The following is a 19,493-nucleotide window of genomic DNA, read 5'->3' on the forward strand; positions in this document are numbered from 1 at the left end:
GCTCATTTCTCAGGTCCACTTCCTCAGACAGGCTCCCCTTGACCATTCTGTCTAAAAGTAGCTTCTCCTCCTTCTGGAAAAAAAGTATTTAAAATCATAGAAAATTTCTCTTTCTCTCTTTCTCTTTTTTTCCCCTTGTTTACAGCCCATCTCACCTAGCTAGACTGAGACTCCATGAAGGCGAGGATTTTTGTCTTTTGGTTAATGCCTACATCCCCAGCATCTAGAATGGTGTCTAGCACACAGTAGGTGCTCAACAAATATTTTGAAAGTAATCAAATAAATGTGAACATATTCATTTCTTATTTGAATAATAAAACTAAAACAGGCTGGGTGTGGTGGCTTACGCCTGTAGTCCCAGCACTTTGGGAAGCTGAAGCGGGCAATTGCCTGAGGTCAGGAGTTTGAGACCGGCCTGGCCAACATGGCGAAACACTGTCTCTGCAAAAAATACAAAAATTAGCCCGGCATGGTGGCAGGTGCCTGTAGTCCAAGCTACTCGGGAGGTTGAGGCACGAGAATCTCTTGAACCTGGGAGGCGGAGGTTGAGGTGAACGGAGATTGGCCACTGCATTCCAGCCTGGCAACACAACATGACTCTGTCTCAAAAAACAAAAAATAATTAATAAATAAACAAACAAAAGCAAAGAATAGGTATACTTGGCAGGCTTTGGTGATGCAAACAAAGAATAGTTATACTGAGAAACTTGCAGGGAAGAGGGGAGAATCTGAGGCCATTGGATCAGCGAGCATGCTAGAGAAAGGGAGCAAGGAACCCTGACTTTACCCTGCCAGCGAGGCAATGGAAGGGGACGCTTACAGCTTGGAGTGTGCCCTTCAAGATTCCCAGGAAGGGAGGTAGGGTGTGGTGTCTTAGAGAAAAAATTCCCACCTCTAACTCCATGGGAAAGGACCACCGTGTCTCTAGCGATATTACGGGACTTGGTGCATAGCAGGCCGTTATTAAGCAGTTGATGGAGGATGAATGAAGATGAGAGGGGTCTGTGTGTGTGGGAGAAGTCCCAGTGAGGAGCACCTCTCATTCTGTGCGACCAGGATAGGACCCCTCGGAGGCTGGGCTAGGAGTGGCTGGGGTGGGTGTTAGGGGTTCATGTGACAGAAATGGGGTCCTGACAAGCAGGGATGGAGGGTGAAGAGATGGAGTTACTTAAGAGATAATGGGATCCCCAGCACGGAGACTCAGGCCTGTGATCCCAGTGCTTTGGGAGGCCGAGACGTGAGGATCACTGGAGGCCAGAAGTTGACACCAGACTGGGAAACATAGTGAGACCCTGATCTCTACAAAGAATAAAAATAAAAATTAGCAGGAGATGGCGGCATGTGCCGGTAGTCCCCGATACTCTGGGGGCGGAGGCGGGCTCCCAACAGGCAGAATTGAGCGGAGTAGTAGGGCGGTACGTTTCCAACAGGGGATGAGGGATGGGAATCTATGTTGCACAGTTTGGGGATCCCTGTGACAGTTGGGTGGTCTGGGTGAGATGGGATAGTGGTCACGGTTTGTTGCAGAGTCGGGGTATACCGTGCTTAGTGGAAACGGGGTCCGTGCTGCAGACCTGGAGGACTCACGTGCAGTGGGAATGGGGGGTTCTGTGTCAGAGTTAGGGGGTCCGGTCCGGTGAGATGGGGATGTGGGTTTAGATAATAGGGATGGGAAGTTCCGCGTGTGCGGCGGATATAAGGTCGGCGTAGACTTGGACGTTCAAGTGAGGCGGGGTCCACACTCGGTGGCCCGGTGACTGGGTTATCGAGTGGAGCCAGGGCAGCCTAGGGATGCTGGGGTCCCGCGAGCCAAGGTCGGGTTTCCACGGCTGGGGGCTAGGCAGCGGCTCCTGGGCGCCCCCTGGCGGCCCCGACTCAGCCGCCGCGGCTCCCACAATGCTCGCGTAGCCAGGCTTCGGCTCCGGTGGCGGCGACGGCGGCGACTCCAAGATGGCGCAGGCGATCTTTGAGGCCCTGGAGGGTGAGGGGCAGCGGGGCCAGGGGAGGCGGCTGTTCCGCGCTGCCGCTCCCTCCCGCCGCGCCCGGCGTAGGGCGCGCGGCGACCGCGGGGCGGAGGGCGCCGGGGCCGGAACAGCCGCGGGGCGGGAGGGGCGCGGGCGGGAACAGTGCGGGAGCTGAGGCCCGGCGGGGGGGCTCCGGAGCCGGAACAGCCGGGGAGAGCCGGGCCGGCGGGGAGGGGGCTCGGGCCCGGAACAGCGCCAGCCTTCGCGGCCTCGGGCGGGCGCGGGAGGGGCTCCCTGGAGGGAACCGCGCGGGAGGCGACGGCGGGGCGGTCTGGAACAGCCGCGGCCAGGGAGGCGGCTAGACGGCGCGCGGGGCCCGGGACGGGGGTGCGGCCGCAGCTGCGGGCCGGAGGGCCTCGGCGGCCTGACCACGAAGAACTTCTGCAGATTGGACTGTATGCCTTGTGCTAGGACGTAGTCTTAAAATCAGACCACAGCAGCAGAGGCGCCACCTGTGTGCACAGCCTGGACTCAGAGCTTAGGGACCCAAGGCAGCAAACACCTGGCGCCTGCAGTGTGCACCGTGGCCCGTGCAGTTTTACAAATTCAACTGACACCGTGGGTGCCGGCGGTGTGCCCGGCCGGGACGTGGTGCTCCCAGACCCATGCCAGCCAACGCTGGGTGCCGACGGACTGTCCCGTGCTCTGCAAGAACCTGGGATGGGGTTGGTGCTCAGGCTCAAAATTGTGGGCTTTGGAGACAGCAAACACTGAGCACCTCCATGTGTGCACCTGCTGGGAGTTGGGGAGGAAGGGCAGCCTTAGCGACTCGGGGCCATGACATAGAATAGACATTGTGGGAAATACAGACCAAGATTGGTCTTGGAGGAGTGGGATGAGATGAGTATACAGATAGGATACAAACTCGAAGTGCTGGACTGGAGGGATGAAGCTGAAGCTTTGAGTCCTGCAGCTTCCTAGGAGATCCTCAGCCACTCCCTGCACTTTTTTATTTTTTTGAGACGGAGTCTCTGTCGCCCAGCTTGGAGTGCAGTGGCGCGATCTCGGCTCACTGCAACCTGCTCCTCCCGCGTTCGAGCGATTCTCGTGCCTCCGCCTCCGGAGTAGCTGGGACTACAGGAGTGTGCCACCACACCCGGCTAATTTCTTTTTTCTTTCTTTTTTTTTTTTTTTGGAGACGAGTCTCGCTCTGGCGCCCAGGCTGGAGTGTAGTGGCGTGATCTCGGCTTACTGCAAGTTCTGCCTCTCGGGTTCACGCCATTCACTTGCGTCAGCCTCCCGAGCAGCTGGGACTACAGGCGTCCGCCCCAACGCCCGGCTATTTTTTTTTTTTTTTTGTATTTTTAGTAGAGATGGGGTTTCACCGTGTTAGCCGGGATGGTCTTGATCTCCTGACCTCCTGATCGGCCTCCCAAAGTGCTGGGATTACCACCATGAGCCACCGCGCCTGTCCATTTTTTTTTTTTTTTTTGGTATTTTTAATAGAGACGGGGTTTCACCACGTCGGCCAGATTGGTCTTGAACTCCTGGCCTCAAGTGATCTGCCCGCCTCAGCCTCCCAAAGTGCTGGTATTACAGGCGTGAGCCACTGCTCCAGGACTCCCTTCTCTTCTTGAAGGATCACAATTCGCACCAGGAAATGGGAAAGGGGGGTGGCCTGCCTCCATCTAGTGGGGTTCGGATTCAGAAGACTCACTGAGCTAGACACTCCCCGTAGTCTCTGCCCTGCAGTCTGGTGGAGGAAAGAAGTTATAAAACAAGCAATTATAGAAATTACAGAATTATGGAAAAGGTCATGTAAAATAAGATGACCTCAGTTGGCCATTCCTACTGTGAATAACATAAGCAGGGGGTGGTGGATCAGGAAGGCCAGGGTCAGTGGTAGTTCCCTCCCAGAGGCCAGTAGAATGGGGTGAGGCTTACTTTCTCTTTAGGCTGTTTGGACTTCCTCATTGTTGGAATTTTTACTGCAAGAATGTGTTTGTGTATTGAGTAATGAAGACAGTTAAAGAGAAATCCATTCGTAGGATAGTGGGATGCATGTTGGGTGAAGAAAGGGCAGCAGGACTGTGGAGATCTCGGGGAAGGGGGGCATGAGAATGGCCCAGGCAGTGGGAACTGCATTTTCATAGCCATGGGGAGAGAAGTCTCCTGGGATTCACAGAAGCTCGGTGTGGGTGAGCTGCTAGAGATGGGGTTTGATGGAGCAGCTGAACTTTATCTTGGGATCAGTGTGGAGCTAACAAAAGATTTTCAGCAGGGGAGCAGTACAATGGGATGTGTGTTTTATAAAGTTCACCCTAGCTGCTCTGGAACAGACTGGAGGGGGCCAGAGTGGCAGTGGGGGGTCGGGGTGGAGGTTGTACGGCAGAGAACTGGGCTGGGGAACAACTGTGGGGATGGAAAGAAAGTTTATTTGAGATGTATTGGGGAGGCAGAATAGGCTAGACGTGCTGAAGAACCAGAAATGGGGAGTGGAGAGGGGGAGCAGTGGGTTGAGGGAAGACCCAAGAGGTGCCCCAGAGGCTGTAGATGGGTGGACAGTGGTGCCCTGTTCTCCTTGATGAGGATTACTGTGAGAACAAACTTTGGGGTGGAGGAAGACATTTAATTCGAGTTCAGTTTTACACAGGCTGCCTTTTTTTTGTTTTTGAGACAGTCTCGTGCAATCTCGGCTCAATGAGGCCTCCACCTCCTGGGTTCAAGTGATTCTTGTACCTCAGCCTCCCAAGTAGCTGAGACTACAGGCACATGACACCACGTCCGGCTAATTTTTGTATTTTTAATAGAGAAGGGGGTTTCACCATGTTGGCCAGGCTGGTCTTGAACTCCTGACCTCAAGTGATCCACCCATCTCTGCCTCCCAAAGTGCTGGGATTACAAGCATGAGCCGCTGAGCCTGGCCCAGGCTGCCTTTTAAATTTAACTTAATTTTTTATTTTTTTGTGACAGTCTCACTCTGCCACCCAAGCTGGACTGGAGTGGTGCGCTCTTGGCTCACTGCAACCTGTGCCGCCCAGGTTCAAGTGATTCTCCTGCCTCAGCCTCTCGAGTAGCTGGGATTATAGGCGCTCACCACCACGCCTGACTAATTTTGTATTTTCAGTAGAGACGGGGTTTCACCATGTTGGCCAGGCTGGTCTTGAGCTCTTGACCTCAAGTGATCCACCCATCTATGCCTCCCAAAGTGCTGGGATTACAGGCATGAGCCACTGAGCCTGGTCCAGGCTGCCTTTTAAATTTAATTTAACTTAATTTTTTTTTTTTTTTTTTTTTTGTGACAGTCTCACTCTGTCACCCAAGCTGGACTGGAGTGGTGCGATCTTGGCTTACTGTAACGTCTGCCTCCCAGGTTCAAGTGGTTCTCCTGCCTCAGCCTCTCGAGTAGCTGGGATTACAAGGCATTTACCACCATGCCTGACTAATTTTGTATTTTTAGTAGAGACGGGGTTTTACCATGTTGGCCAGGCTGGTCTCGAACTCTTGATCTCAAGTGATCCACCTGCCTCGGCCTCCAAAGTGATGGGATTACAGGCGTGAGGCACTGTGTCCAGCCAGCCTTTTTTATTTTTATTTGTAGAGACAGGATCTCACTCTGTCTCCAAAGCTGGAGTGCAGTAGTGCATTCATAGCTCACTGCAGCCTCAAATTCATGTGCTCAAGTGATCCTCCCACCTCAGCCTCCCAGGTAGCTATAGGTGCATGCCAGCACACCCAGCCAATTTTTAAAATTTTCTAGAGATGAGGTCTTGCTATGTTGCCCAGGTTGATCTTGAACTCCTAGCATCAAGCAATCCTCCCACATTGATTTCCCACAGTGTTAGGATTACAGGCATGAGGCACTGTACCCACCCTGCATTTGTTTAAATTTTTTTATTTTGAAATCACTTTTTCTGTAGATTCACATGCTGTTGTGGGAAATAATAAAGAGAGATCCCACGTGTCCTTTACCCCATTTCCCCTGGTGTAACATTTTGGAAAACTACAGTATATTACCACCGGTCAATATGCAGAACAGGACATCACTCCAAGGGGTTGCTCTTTTATAGCCACACCCTAAATCCTCCCCTTCTCCCACCATCCTTGATGCCTGCAACCACTAATCTGTCTCCATTTGTGAAATTTTGTGATTTCAAGAATGCTATGTAAATGAAATCATAAAGTATATACCACTGAGATGGGCTTTTTTCACCCATCATAATTCCCTAGTGATTCATCCAAGTTGTGTATAGCAATAGTTTGTTCCTTTTTATTGCTTAGTAGTATTCCATAGTATGGCTATTCCACCATTTAACCATTCACTCACTGAAGAACATCTGAACTGTTTCCAGTTTTTACTATTTTTTTTAGACCCTGTCTCAAAAAAAAAAAAAAAGTAAAAGCTGGAAACAGTTCAGATGTTCTTCTGAACCATTTCCTACACCCTCTATCTCCTCTACTACCTTCTGGTCCTCCTCCCCTACTCTAATGGGGCTTAAGCCCCCCACCATTCTGAAACTGCCTCTGCAAAAATTGTAAGAGTGAGAAAATCATGACAGAGAAAGATGCCTGACCTAACCAATCCCCACCTTGCCTTTAACCTCCAAACCACCCTTAGTCATCCCTGGACTTGGACCAAGCTAACTTTGGCAGAAATTTAATTTACAGTTTAAGTGATAATAGCCCTTCCCCAAAACTAAACTGCCTTTGTAAAGCTATTGAAAGACCACCAGGTTTTCACCTGGGCACCCTGGGGAGATTCCATGTCAAAAGTTCACTGTTGCCCAGGCTGGAGTGCAGTGGCATCATCTTGGCTCACTGCAACCTCCACTTCCCAAGTTCAAGCAGTTCTCCTGCCTCAGCCTCCTGAGTAGCTGGGACTACAGGTGCGTGCCACCACACCCAGCTAATTTTTTTCTATTTTTAGTAGGGACGGGGTTTCACCATGTTGCCCAGGCTAAATTTTTTAGTATTATACCTAAAAGTGCTTTGAACATTTGTGTACAGATTTGCATACAAATGCTAAAGCACTCACAATTTTACATAAAATGGTAGAAGATTCACTGAAGCTTATTCAGGGGAGCTTGAACCCCAGGCTTGAAACTCGAGATATTGGAAGGAAGTAGATGGGGTGAGTGAGACTGCCCAGGGACAGCACAAGAGGCAAAGGAGAGAGTCCAGACAAAGCAACAAAGGACAAAATATTTCCTTAAAATAGAAACACTTACGGGGTAGCCAGGAGAAGAGAGTAAAGGAGGCACAGAAAGGTAGAGAAGACCCAGGGAGGCTGTGCTCTGGAGCCAAGAGCAGAGTGTTTCAGGGAGTGGCAGGTGCTGCCAGATGGTCTTTGGTGATGATGGGGAAAGTGTTTTGGTGGAACTATAACCGTCCAATGGGTTCATTTTGCCTGCTGCCCAGATACAACCAATTTATCAAGACAGGGGAATTGCAATAGAGAAAAAGTTAAATTCACACAGTCGATTGAACAGGAGACTGGAATTTTGTTATTACTCAAATCTGCCTCCTAGAAAATTCAGAGGGTAGGTTTTTTATTTTTATTTATTTATTTTTTGAGATGGAGTCTCGCTCTGTTGCCCAGGCAACATGGTGAAACGCCATCCCTACTAAAAATAGAAAAAATTGGCCGGGCGCGGTGGCTCAAGCCTGTAATCCCAGCACTTTGGGAGGCCGAGACGGGCGGATCACGAGGTCAGGAGATCGAGACCATCCTGGCTAACACTGTGAAACCCCGTCTCTACTAAAAATACAAAAAACTAGCCGGGCGAGGTGGCGGGCACCTGTAGTCCCAGCTACTCCGGAGGCTGAGGCAGGAGAATGGCGAAAATCCGGGAGGCGGAGCTTGCAGTGAGCTGAGATCCAGCCACTGCACTCCAGCCTGGGTGACAGAGCAAGACTCTGTCTCAAAAAAAAATAGAAAAAATTAGCTGAGTGTGGTGGCACGCACCTGAAGTCCCAGCTACTCTGGAGTGCAGTGGCGCGATCTTGGCTCACTGCAAGCTCCGCCTCCTGGGTTCACACCGTTCTCCTGCCTCAGCCTCCTGAGTAGCTGGGACTACAGGTACCCGCCACCATGCCTGGCTAATTTTTTATATTTTTAGTAGAGACGAGGTTTCACCATGTTAGCCAGGATGGTCTTGATCTCCTGACCTTGTGATCCACCCACCTCAGCCTCCCAAAGTGCTGGGATTACAAGTGTGAGCCACTGTGCCTGGCCAGAGACTAGGTTTTTTTCAAGGATAGTTTGGGGGCAAAGGAATGGGTGCTGCTGATTGGTTGGGGGTGCAATCATAGGGTTGTGGAAAATGGCCCTCCTACATGCAGAGTCTGCTTCTGGGTGGGGCTGCAGGACTCACTGGCAGGTCTGGGTGGAGCCATTGGTTGTCAGAAATGCAAAAATATGAAAAGATGTCTCAAAAGGCCAATCTTAGGTTCTATAATAATGATGTTGGGGCCAGACGTGGTGGCTCACACCTGTAATCCCAGCACTTTGGGAGGCTGAGGCGGGTAGATCACCTCAGGTTGGGAGTTCAAGACCAGCCTGACCAACATGGAGAAACCTTGTTCTATTAAAAATACAAAATTAGCCAGGCGTGGGGGCACATGCCTGTAATCCCAGCTACTTGGGAGGCTGAGGAAGGAGAATCACTTGAACCTGGGAGGCAGAGATTGCGGTGAGCTGAGATTGCACCATTGCATTCCAGCCTGGACAACAAGAGTGAAGTTCCGTCTCAAAAAAGAAGAAAATGTTGGCCAGGCATGGTGGCTCATACCTGTATTCCCAGCACTTTGGGAGGCCGAGGTGTGAGGATCCCTAGAGCGCAACAGTTTGAGACCATCCTGGGCAACATAGGGAGATCCTATCAAAATAATAATAATGATAATGATATTATCTGCAGGAATAATTGGGGAAGTTGCAAATCTTGTGACCTCTGGAATAATGGCTGGTAATATATGTCTACAACTTAGCAGAATTTAGGATCCTCTTATCCTTCTAACCTGGTGGTCTTTCATTAGCTTTACAAAGGAGGGTTAGTTTTGGGGAAAGGCTGTTATCATTTAAACTGTAAACTAGGCTGGGCGGGCGTGGTGGCTCATGCATGTAATCCCAGTACTTTGGCAGGCTGAGGCTGGCAGATCGTGAGGTCAGGAGATTGAGACCATCCTGGCTAACACGGTGAAACCCCGTCTCTACTAAAAATACAAAAAAATTAGCCAGGCATGATGGCGGGTGCCTCTAGTCCCAGCTACTCGGGAGGCTGAGGCAGGAGAATGGTGTGAACCCGGGAGGCGGAGCTTGCAGTGAGCCGAGATTGCACCACTGCTCTCCAGCCTAGGCGACAGAGTGAGACTCCGTCTCAAAAATAAAATAAAAAATAAACTGTGAACTAAATTTCTCCGATAGTTATCTTGGCCCAAGCCCAGGGATGACTAAGGGCAGTTTGGAGGTTAAAGGCAAGATGGGGGTTGGTTAGGTCAGGTGTCTTTCACTGTCATGATTTTCTCACTTTGCCGTTTTTTCAGAGGTGGTTCCAGATGGTAGAGAGCTTTAAGTCCCACTAGAGTGGGGGAGGAGAACTGGAAGGTGGTAGAAGAGATAGAAGGTATAGGTGACCCTCATGGGATCCTTGCTGTTGAAGGGAGGAGAGATGGAAAGGTGAGTTCGCAGGAAGGCACTCTGGAGAGGCTGATCATGTGTAGCTGTGGATGGTTCGCAGGCACAGTGTGGTGAGAGTTGGTGGAGAGTGGCTTCTGAGGAGCAGGAGGAGATGGAGGGGAGGGCTGGCGTCAGGAGGGACACAGCCTGCATTGTGACAAGGGAAAGCATGGATTCAGTTTGGCTGCAGGAGCTGATGGTTTCAGTTTTTTTTTTTTTTTTTGAGACGGAGTCTCACTCTGTCACCCAGGCTGGAGTGCAGTGGCGTGATCTCGGCTCACTGCAAGCTCCGCCTCCTGAGTTCAAGCAGTTCTCTGCCTCAGCCTCCCTAGTAGCTGGGTTACAGGCGCCCACCACCATGCCCAGCTAATTTTTGTATTTTTAGTAGAGATGTGGTTTCACCATGTTGGCCAGGCTAGTCTTGAACTCCCAACCTCTTGATTCACCCGCCCCTGCCTCCCAAAGTGCTGGGATTACAGGCGTGAGCCACCACACCTGGCCAGAGATAGCTGGTCTGATGGTTTCAATTTGTATTGTAGTTAGAAGCTGGGGCAGACATCCCAGTAAGAGCTGAGAGGTTGGAGGCAGAGCATTGGCTGTGGGGTCATAGAGAGGAGGCACCATCTGGGTCTTTTGGGAGGGGTGCAGTGTGCCTTGGTGGCCACTGAGATGTGAGGAGGCCTCTCATCCGGCTAGTGACATGGCCAGACAGTGTACTACTGTGACCTTCAACTGTGATAACTGATTAGAAAACATGGAAGAAATCAGTTTCTCGACCCCCCCAGCCACCAATTCAGAGTCTATTGTTTATTGCGGAACAAAAAAGACAAGCACACGTTGAGAAATAAGGAAGACAAGGATGCCCACGTGCACACAGATTTGTGGGGTTTGCGGGGTGTGCATGAGGACGACTGGCTAACATGATTTCTGGAGGGACTTTGTCACATAGGATTAGAGTCAGCCATGAGTAAGACAGGCCCCACGTCGCAGTGGCTTCAACAGGCTGGAAGGTTATTTCTTTCACGTGAAATTCCAGAGGAAGGCAGTCTAGGATAGGAGGATGGCTGTGTTCTACAAGGTTCTCAGAGGCCCAGGATTTATCCAGCTTTTTTTTTTTTGAGACAGTTTCGCTCTTGTCGCCCAGGCTGGAGTGCAGTGGCACGATCTCGGCTCACTGCAACCTCTGCCTCCTGGGTCCAAGCAATTCTCCTGCCTCAGTCTCCCAAGTAGTTAGGATTATAGGCACACACCACCATGCCCAGCTAATTTTGTATTTTTAGTAGAGACAGGGACTCACCATGTTGGCCAGGATGGTCTCAAACTTCTGACCTCAGGAGATCTGCCCACGTTGGCCACCCAGAGTGTTGGGATTACAGGCGTGAGCCACCACGCTTGGCTTCATCCAGCTTTTTGTCCTATGATCCTAAGGTTTGTCCTCATGATCCAGGGTGGTGGATTGAGTTGCTACCAACATATTCTTATTCTGGAAAGTGGAAAGGAGGATGGGACAAAAAAGAGGGTCACATATCAGGCAGTTTTAAGAAAACTTTCCAGAAGCTTTCCACACATTTACATTCCTTTGACCAGAGCTTAGTCATTCCCTAACTGTAAGAGAGCCTGGGAAGTGTAACCTTTATTTGGGGGCCATCTTTCCAGCCCAAAATCTTGGGCTCTCTCACAGTGGAAACAGGAGAGAATGTATATTGGGGCATAGCCAGCCATCCTTGCCACAGGGTTCTGTTTTGTTTGAGACAGGGTCTTGCTCTGTCAAGAGCAAGTACAGTGCAGTGCAGTGATATGATCATGGCTCACTGTACCCTTGACCTTCTAGGCTCAAGCAGTCGTCCTGCCTCAGCGTCCCTAGTAGCTGGGACCACAGGCATGCACCACCAAGCCTACCTAAATTTTGTATTGTTTTGTAGAGTTGGAGTCTCACTATGTTGCCTAGACTGGTCTTAAACTCCTGGGCTCAAGCGACCTCCCGCCTTAGCCTCCCACAGTGCTGGGATTACAGGTGTGAGCCACCGTACCCAGCCGCCACAGGGGTTTTGCTGTGGGTCTGGCTTGTAAGGGTGGTGTCAGAGCATGACGCTGGGCCTACCTTCCAAAGAGACTGCATTTCTTTTTTCAGGAATGGACAATCAGACCGTTCTGGCTGTCCAGTCATTATTGGATGGCCAAGGAGCAGTCCCTGATCCGACAGGCCAGAGTGTCAACGCGCCACCTGCTATCCAGCCATTGGGTGAGTATCTGCTCAGGTTTACCAGTGGGAGAGTGAATGGCTCCCTGCGAAGAGTAGGTGGAGCTCATGCTGGGCTGTGGGAGTGAAATGCCTGCTGTGGTCCCCAGGACATGCTCTGGTGCCTAAACCTCTCCCCCACCTCCCAGCCTGGATCTTTGGGCTCATGCCTTTCTCTGCTTAGCTCTGAGGACGCCACTCTCAATTGCTTGGTAAATGTGGGGAGATGGGATCGTGATGCAGGGAATGGCTAACGGCCCCTGACAACAATGCCTGTGCCTTTGTCCTGGAAGTGATTATTCAACTTCCCTTCTGTGGAAAGAATAGGCTGAGCATGAATTTCTCCGTTTACGGGCCAGGACTGTAAGGGCCTTTTTTTTTTTTTGTTTTGAGATGGAGTGTTACTCTGTCCTCCAGACTGGAGTGCAGGGCACGATCTTGGCTTACTGTAACCTCTATCTCCCAGGTTCAAGCAATTCTCATACCTCAGCCTCCCGTGTAGCTGGGATTACAGGCATGTGCCACCACGCCTAGCTAATTTTTTGTATTTTCGTATTTTTAATAGAGATGGGGTTTCACCATGTTGGCCAGGCTGGTCTCAAACACCTGACCTAAGGTGATCTGCTTACCTCAGCCTCCTAAAGTGCTGGGATTACCTGCATGAGCCACTGCACCCAGGCTATAAGAACCTTCTTTTGGAAGTTTCTATGTGAGACTGTTCATTTATTCATTCCACAAACATTTCTGTGTACTTGGGAATCACACTAGGGACAGGGAAAAAAACAGCTGGATTTGAATTATTGTTCTTATAGTTCTTAGCTCTGTGACCCTGGGCAAGTGAATTAATTTCTCTGTGGTTCAGTTCCTACATCTGTAAAATGGGGACAATTGTTCTGCCTCATAGGAATCTTATGAGAGTACTTGGGATTTGGTTCTAGCTGTTGAAGTTTACCATGGTTTCTACAAGATTAAAGGTTGTTTCTGTGTTATGTGAAGTCCTGATGGGCATTTGGGCATTTGAAGTGGGCATGGTGAGACTCAGACTCCTTCTTTCCTGTGGCTCTACTGCCCTCAAGCTGCAGCCCAGGATGGTTGCTCTAGCTCCCACTTTGATTTGCACATTCCAACCAACATGAAGGGAAGAAAGAGGGAAGTGGAAGTTATACTATACGCTTGTGCTGTGTTTTGTTTTGTTTTTTGAGATGGAGTCTTGCTCTGTCACCCAGGCTGGAGTGCAGTGGTGTGATCTTGGCTCACTGCAACTTCTGTCTCCCGGGTTCAAGCAATTCTCCTGCCTCAGCCTCCTAAGTAGCTGAGATTATAGGCACCATCACCACGCCCAGCTAATTTTTGTATTTTTAGTAGAGACAGGATTTCACCATGTTGGTCAGGCTGGTCTTGAACCCCTGACCTTGTGATCCACCTGCCTCGTCCTCCCAAAGTTCTGGGATTACAGGCGTGAGCCACTGCGCCCGGCCAGGTAGACAGGATTTCATCATGTTGGCCTGGCTGGTCTCGAACTCCTAACCTCAGGTGATCCACCCACTTCAGCCTCCCAAAGTGCAGAGATTACAGGTGTGAGCCACCATGCCTGTCCAAAAAACTTCTCTTTAATTAAAAAAAAAAAAATTAGGCTGGGCACGGTGGCTCAAGCCTGTAATCCCAGCACTTTGGGAGGCCGAGATGGGCGGATCACAAGGTCAGGAGATCGAGACCATCCTGGCGAACAGGGTGAAACCCCGTCTCTACTAAAAAAAATACAAAAAACTAGCCGGGCGAGGTGGCGGGCGCCTGTAGTCCCAGCTACTTGGGAGGCTGAGACAGGAGAATGACGTAAACCCGGGAAGCGGAGCTTGCAGTGAGCTAAGATCTGGCCACTGCACTCCAGCCTGGGCGACAGAGTGAGACTCCGTCTCCAAAAAAAAAAAAAAATTAGAGACAGGGTCTCACTGTGCTGCCCAGGCTGGTCTCGAACTACTGAGCTCAAGCAGTCCTCCCACCTCAGCCTCCCAAAGTACTGGGATTACAGGCATGAGCCACAGTGCCCTGTCTGTACCCTTTCCTTTTTCTTTTGTGGGGAAGTTGCAGATACGGTACAGTTCTGTTGTCCCATTGGTCAGAATTCTGTCACATGTCATTCCTAGCTGCAAAGAAGCCTGGGAAATATATTAACTAGGAAGCCATGTTTCCCACTGAAATTTGTATTATTATATGAGAAGGATACAAGTTGAGAGTGGTGTGCACTATGATCATGCCTGTGAATAGCCCCTGTGCTGCAGCTTGGGCAACACAACAGGACCCTGTCTCTCCTTTTTTTTGAGATGGAGTTTTGCTTATGTTGCCCAGGCTGGAGTGCAATGGCGCGATCTTGGCTCACTGCAACCTCTGTCTCCCGGGTTCAAGTGATTCTCCTGTTTCAGCCTCCTGAGTAGCTGGGACTACAGGCACCTGCCACCACACCTGGCTAATTTTTGTATTTTTAGTAGAGACGGGGTTTTGCCATGTTGGCTAGGCTTGTCTCGAACTCCTGACCTCAGGCGATCCGCCTGCCTTGGCCTCACAAAGTACTGGGATTATAGGCGTGAGCTACTGTGCCCTGCCCTTTTTTTTTTTTTTGAGACAGAGTCTTGCTCTGTTGCCCAGGCTGGAGTGCAGTGGTGTGATCTCGGCTCACTGCAACCTCCACCTCCTGGGTTTAAGTGATTCTCCTGCCTCAGCCTCCTGAGTAGCTGAGATTACAGGCATGCACCACCATGCCCAGCTAATTTTGTATTTTTAGTGGAGCTGGGGTTTCACCATATTGGCCAGGCTGGTCATGAATTCCTGACCTCAAGTGATCCACCCACGTTGGCCTCCCAAAGTGCTAGGATTACAGGTGTGAGACACCTTGCCTGGCAACCCGTCTCTTAAAAAAATAAATAAATAAAAAAGGATACAATTAGAATTGAATAACAATTGGACATTTCTGCTACCACATGTTGAGTGCTTGACCCAGTGACTGCATAGCTGTGGTAGGCCCTCAGCAATGGATGGTGTTAACTGTAGCTCATCATTTATTTGGTTTTTCATTCATTCAACAAACATCCATTGAGAACCTCCTCTGTGTCCAGGAGATATTGTAGTTATGGTGATAAACAAGTTACATTTCCTTCCCCTAGGGGACTCACTGTCTGGTATTGATAAGAAAACTGTTATATGATAGGTGTGCCAGAGGGAGGAACTACAGCCGCTGGCTTTCGAAAGTCTTCCTGGAGAGGCCGGCGCTGTGGCTCATGCCTGTAATCCCAGCACTTTGGGAGGCCAAGGTGGGTGGATCACTTGAGGTCAGGAAGTTTGAGACCAGCCTGGCCAACATGGTGAAACCCCGTCTCTACTAAAAATACAAAAATTAGCAGGGCATGGTGGTGCACACCTATAATCCCAGCTACTGGGGTGGCTGAGGCAGGAGAATCGCATGAATCTGGGAGGCGGAGGTTGCAGAGAGCTGATGTTGTGCCACTGCACTCCAGCCTGGGCAACAAGAGTGAAACTCTCTTTCAAAAAAAAAGAAGAAAAGGCCGGGTGCAGTGGCTCAAGCCTGTAATCCCAGCACTTTGGGAGGCCGAGACGGGCGGATCACAAGGTCAGGAGATCAAGACCATCCTGGCTAACCCAGTGAAACCCCGTCTCTACTAAAAAATACAAAAAACTAGCTGGGCGAGGTGGCGGATGTCTGTAGTCCCAGCTACTCGGGAGGCTGAGGCAGGAGAATGGTGTAAACCCGGGAGGTGGAGCTTGCAGTGAGCTGAGCGACAGAGCGAGACCCCGTCTCCAAAAAAAAAAAAAAGAAGAAGAAAAAAAAGAAAAGAAAAAAAGACTTTTTGGAAGAGGTGATAGTCAAGCTAAGCCTTGCAGAACAAGTTGTCCTCAGAGAGGCAGCCTGGCAGGGCGAACGGTGGATGCAAAGGCATGGAGGAGTATGATCAGGTGGCTCATTTGGGGACCGATGAATAAATTCAGACAGGATAAAGATTCTGAAGTTCTCAACTTTGTAGTGGACACATTTTACTGTTTTTTGATTTCTAATTAATTGGTACCTGGCCGCATACGGCTATCCCTGCAGGAACTTGTGGTTTTTTTTTTTTTTTTCTTTTCTTTTTTTTGAGATGGAGTCTCACTCTGTTGCCCAGGCTGGAGTGCAGTGGCACTATCTGGGCTCATGGCAACCTCTGCCTCTCGGGTTCAAGCAATTCTCCTGCCTCAGCCTCCCAAGTAACTGGGACTACAGGTGTGCACCACCACGCCCAGCTAATTGTTGTATTTTTAGTGGAGATGGGGTTTCGCCATGTTGATCAGGCTGGTGTTGAACTCCTGACCTCAGGTGATCCACCCTCCATGGCCTCACAAAGTGCTGGGATTACAGGCATGAGCCACTGCGCCTGGCCACCTGTGTGGTTTCGAAAACTCCTAGGAAGCACATAGTTGATGACTGACACCTGCATGTCAAGTCACGGCATTCCTCCCAGATTGCTGCTTGTGGTCAGCTGCAGTTCTCCTGTTTCATACTGTGATGCCCCTTGACATATTCTTGCTTTTTATTCATTACTTGACCTTTGTCTGTGGCCTCTTCCCACTACCCTGCGGGTGTGACCCCAGATGATGAGGATGTCTTTCTCTGCGGGAAGTGTAAGAAGCAATTCAACTCGCTGCCAGCGTTTATGACCCACAAGCGGGAACAGTGCCAGGGGAATGCCCCCGCCCTGGCAACAGTCTCCCTGGCCACCAACAGCATCTACACACCTTCAGCAGCACCCACAGCAGTCCAGCAGGCCCCCCCTCCTGCCAATCGCCAGGTATTTATTCATTCATTCATTCAACGTGTCTTTTTTGACTGCCTGTCATGCTCAGGCACTGTGCCGGGCACTGGGGCTGTAGCAATAGATAAGACAGACCAAGTCACTGCCCTTGTGGAATGGGGCAAGATGGATGGTGCACACGTACTGTTTTCAGCACATTAAATGCAGGGAGATAGGGGATGCCAGACGGGGGTGGGAGGTTTTGCCATATTGTCTATGGTGCTTGGGGAGGTGCTCTGTGAAGAGGTGACTGGGAAGAATACTGTATAGCAGATAAAAGGCTTTGTATGAAAAATCAAATTGTAGAATAATAGTAGATAATATATTATTATTTTTAAAATCTAAAACAATCGTACTATATAATTTCTGCAGTGACTTATATCAGTAGGAAGAACATACCAGATAGACCTAAGGAGGTGTGGGGATGACTCATGCAGCTGGTTTGGGGAAGTGGGAGCCAGGTGCAGGGATCAGCAGATGCAGAGGCCTTGAGGCAGGAGCATGCCGGGTTTGTTCCAGCAACGACGAGGAGGTGAGAGTGACTGGGACTGAGTGAGTAAGTAGGAAGGTGGGAGGTGATAGGAGAGGCAGCAGGAGGGTCTTGGCAGATCATAGGGGGTCTGGGGCTTTTTTGTGTTTTGTTTTTTTGTTTTCTTGAGATGGATTTTCGCTCTTGTTGCCCAGACTGTAGTACAGTGGAGTGATCTCAGCTCACTGCAACCTCCGCCTCCCGGGTTCAAGCGGTTCTCCTGCCTCAGCCTCCAGAGTAGCTGGGACAACAGGTGCGCACCACCACACCCGGCTGATTTTTGTATTTTTAGTAGAGATGGGGTTTCACCATGTTGACCAAGATACTCTTGATCTCCTGACCTTGTGATCCCCTCGCCTCGGCCTTCCAAAGTGCTGGGATAACAGGTGTGAGCCACCATGCCCAGCCACTGCGGCTTTTACTGAGAATGAGATGGGAGCTATTGGAGGCTGTCAAGAAGAGGAGGGACATGGTGACTTTAATCAGGTCACTTTGGCTGCTGGACAGAGAATAGTTTTTGAGGGAAGGCAAGAGAGAAGGCCAGGAGACCCGTTGAGGGGCTGTGGCACAAATCCAGGCAGTGGATGCAGGTAGCTTGACCAGCATGTTGGCAGTGGAGGTGGTGAGAAAATGAGATTTTAGAAACACTTTGAAGGTGTTGCTGACAGAACTTGTGAATTGATTGGGTAAGGAGTGTGAGATCAGGAAGGGTCACGGGGGACTCCTGATTTAGAGTTGCCACTGACTGAAGGGAGGAGGCTGTGAGGAGAAGGTTTTGAGGGCATGTCAGAAGTTCAGCTGGGTACGTTGAAGCTGAGATGCCTGCGACTTTTAAGCGGAGGCAGTGAGGAAGTAGACGATGTAGATTTCCAAGTCTGGAGGCCAGAGCAGAGGACCAGGCTAGAGGCATCTGGGGAAGCTTCCAGAGTCCTCAGCCAAAAACATGGTTCTGGAGCAAAGACACCCTGGGTGGCAGGCTTATAGAGAGATTAAAGGATCTCTCATAAAGGAGGCTGGGCATATCTCAGGATGCCAGGTCAAGGGGTCAGAGTTTCAACTGGCTTCCTTTTCTTTCCTTATCTCTTTAGAACATTATCTTCATTCATTGTATATGTATCATTTCTGCCATCACAATGAAAGCCTTCACCCCAGACCTATAGGACATAGAGACTGAAACAGGCATCTTCTGGCATAAAACATAGTCATTTTTCTCACTGCTTGACTATGAGTTTTGCTAGTAGAAAATATTCCCCTCACCCTCTGTTATCTTTTTTTTTGAGACAAAGTCTTACTCTGTAAGGCTGGTCTTGGCTCACTGCAACCTCCATCTCTGAGGTTCAAGTGATTCTCCTGCCTCAGCCTCCCGTGTAGCTGGGACTACAGACACCCGCCAACACGCCCAGCCTAATTTTGTATTTTTAGTGGAGATGGGGTTTCACTACGTTGGCCAGGCTGGTCTCGAACTCCTGACCTCAAGTGATCCGCCTGCCTTGGCCGCCCAAAGTGCTGGAATTACAGACATGAGCCACCGCGCCAGACCAGATATTCTTCTTGACCTAAGATACTTGTGGACTTCTGTGGACATGTGTTCAGTGTTTCTTTAGGATAGATACAAGGAAGTATTTTTTTTTTTTTTTCTCTTGAGATGGAGTCTCACTCTGTCGCCAGGCTGGAGTGCAGGGACGCGATCTCAGCTCACTGCAACCTCCACCTCCCAGGTTCAGGCGGTTCTCCTGCCTCAGCCTCCTGAGTAGCTGGGACTACAGGCGTGCACCACCATGCCTGGCTACTTTTTGTATTTTTAGTAGAGATGGGGTTTCACCACGTTGGCCAGGATGGTCTTGATCTCTGGACTTCGAGATCCGCCCACCTCGGCCTCCCTAAGTGCTGTGATTATAGGCGTGAGCCACCGTGCCCAGCTGATACAAGGAAGTATTATTACTGAGTCATAGGGTATGTACTTTGCAGAGAGATGTCAGTTATTCTCCTCATTTGTTTTTTCTTTCTGTTTTTGTTTGTTTATTTTTAGAGAGAGAGTCTCTAAAACCACACCAGCTATGCACAAAACCACACTGGCTAATTTTTGTATTTTTCTTGTAGAGCCAGGGTTTCACCATGTTGCCCAGGCTGGTCTTGAACTCCTGGGTTCAAGTGATTCACCTGCTTCAGCCTCCCAAAGTGGGTTCAAATGATTCAATTGCCTCAGCCTCCCAAAATGCTGGGATTACAGTTGTGAGCCACCATGCCCAGC

The 19,493-nt window shown here is 50.1% G+C and overlaps 1 protein-coding gene across 1 annotated transcript in view; it reads left to right on the plus strand.

The window, feature by feature from the left end:
• The first annotated feature begins 1,787 nt into the window (after positions 1-1,787).
• Positions 1,788-19,493, plus strand: part of ZNF341 (zinc finger protein 341) — a 62,274-nt gene continuing 44,568 nt past the window's right edge. Inside the window, exons 1-3 of the mRNA XM_023220635.1 lie at positions 1,788-1,981; positions 11,771-11,881; positions 16,514-16,710. Of these exons, the coding sequence (XP_023076403.1) occupies positions 1,951-1,981; positions 11,771-11,881; positions 16,514-16,710 (339 nt within the window). The 5' untranslated portion in view covers positions 1,788-1,950. The remainder of the gene's footprint in view (positions 1,982-11,770; positions 11,882-16,513; positions 16,711-19,493) is intronic.

This window comes from Piliocolobus tephrosceles, chromosome 20 (assembly GCF_002776525.5).
Source record: "Piliocolobus tephrosceles isolate RC106 chromosome 20, ASM277652v3, whole genome shotgun sequence".
Classification (NCBI taxonomy): Eukaryota; Metazoa; Chordata; class Mammalia; order Primates; family Cercopithecidae; genus Piliocolobus; species Piliocolobus tephrosceles.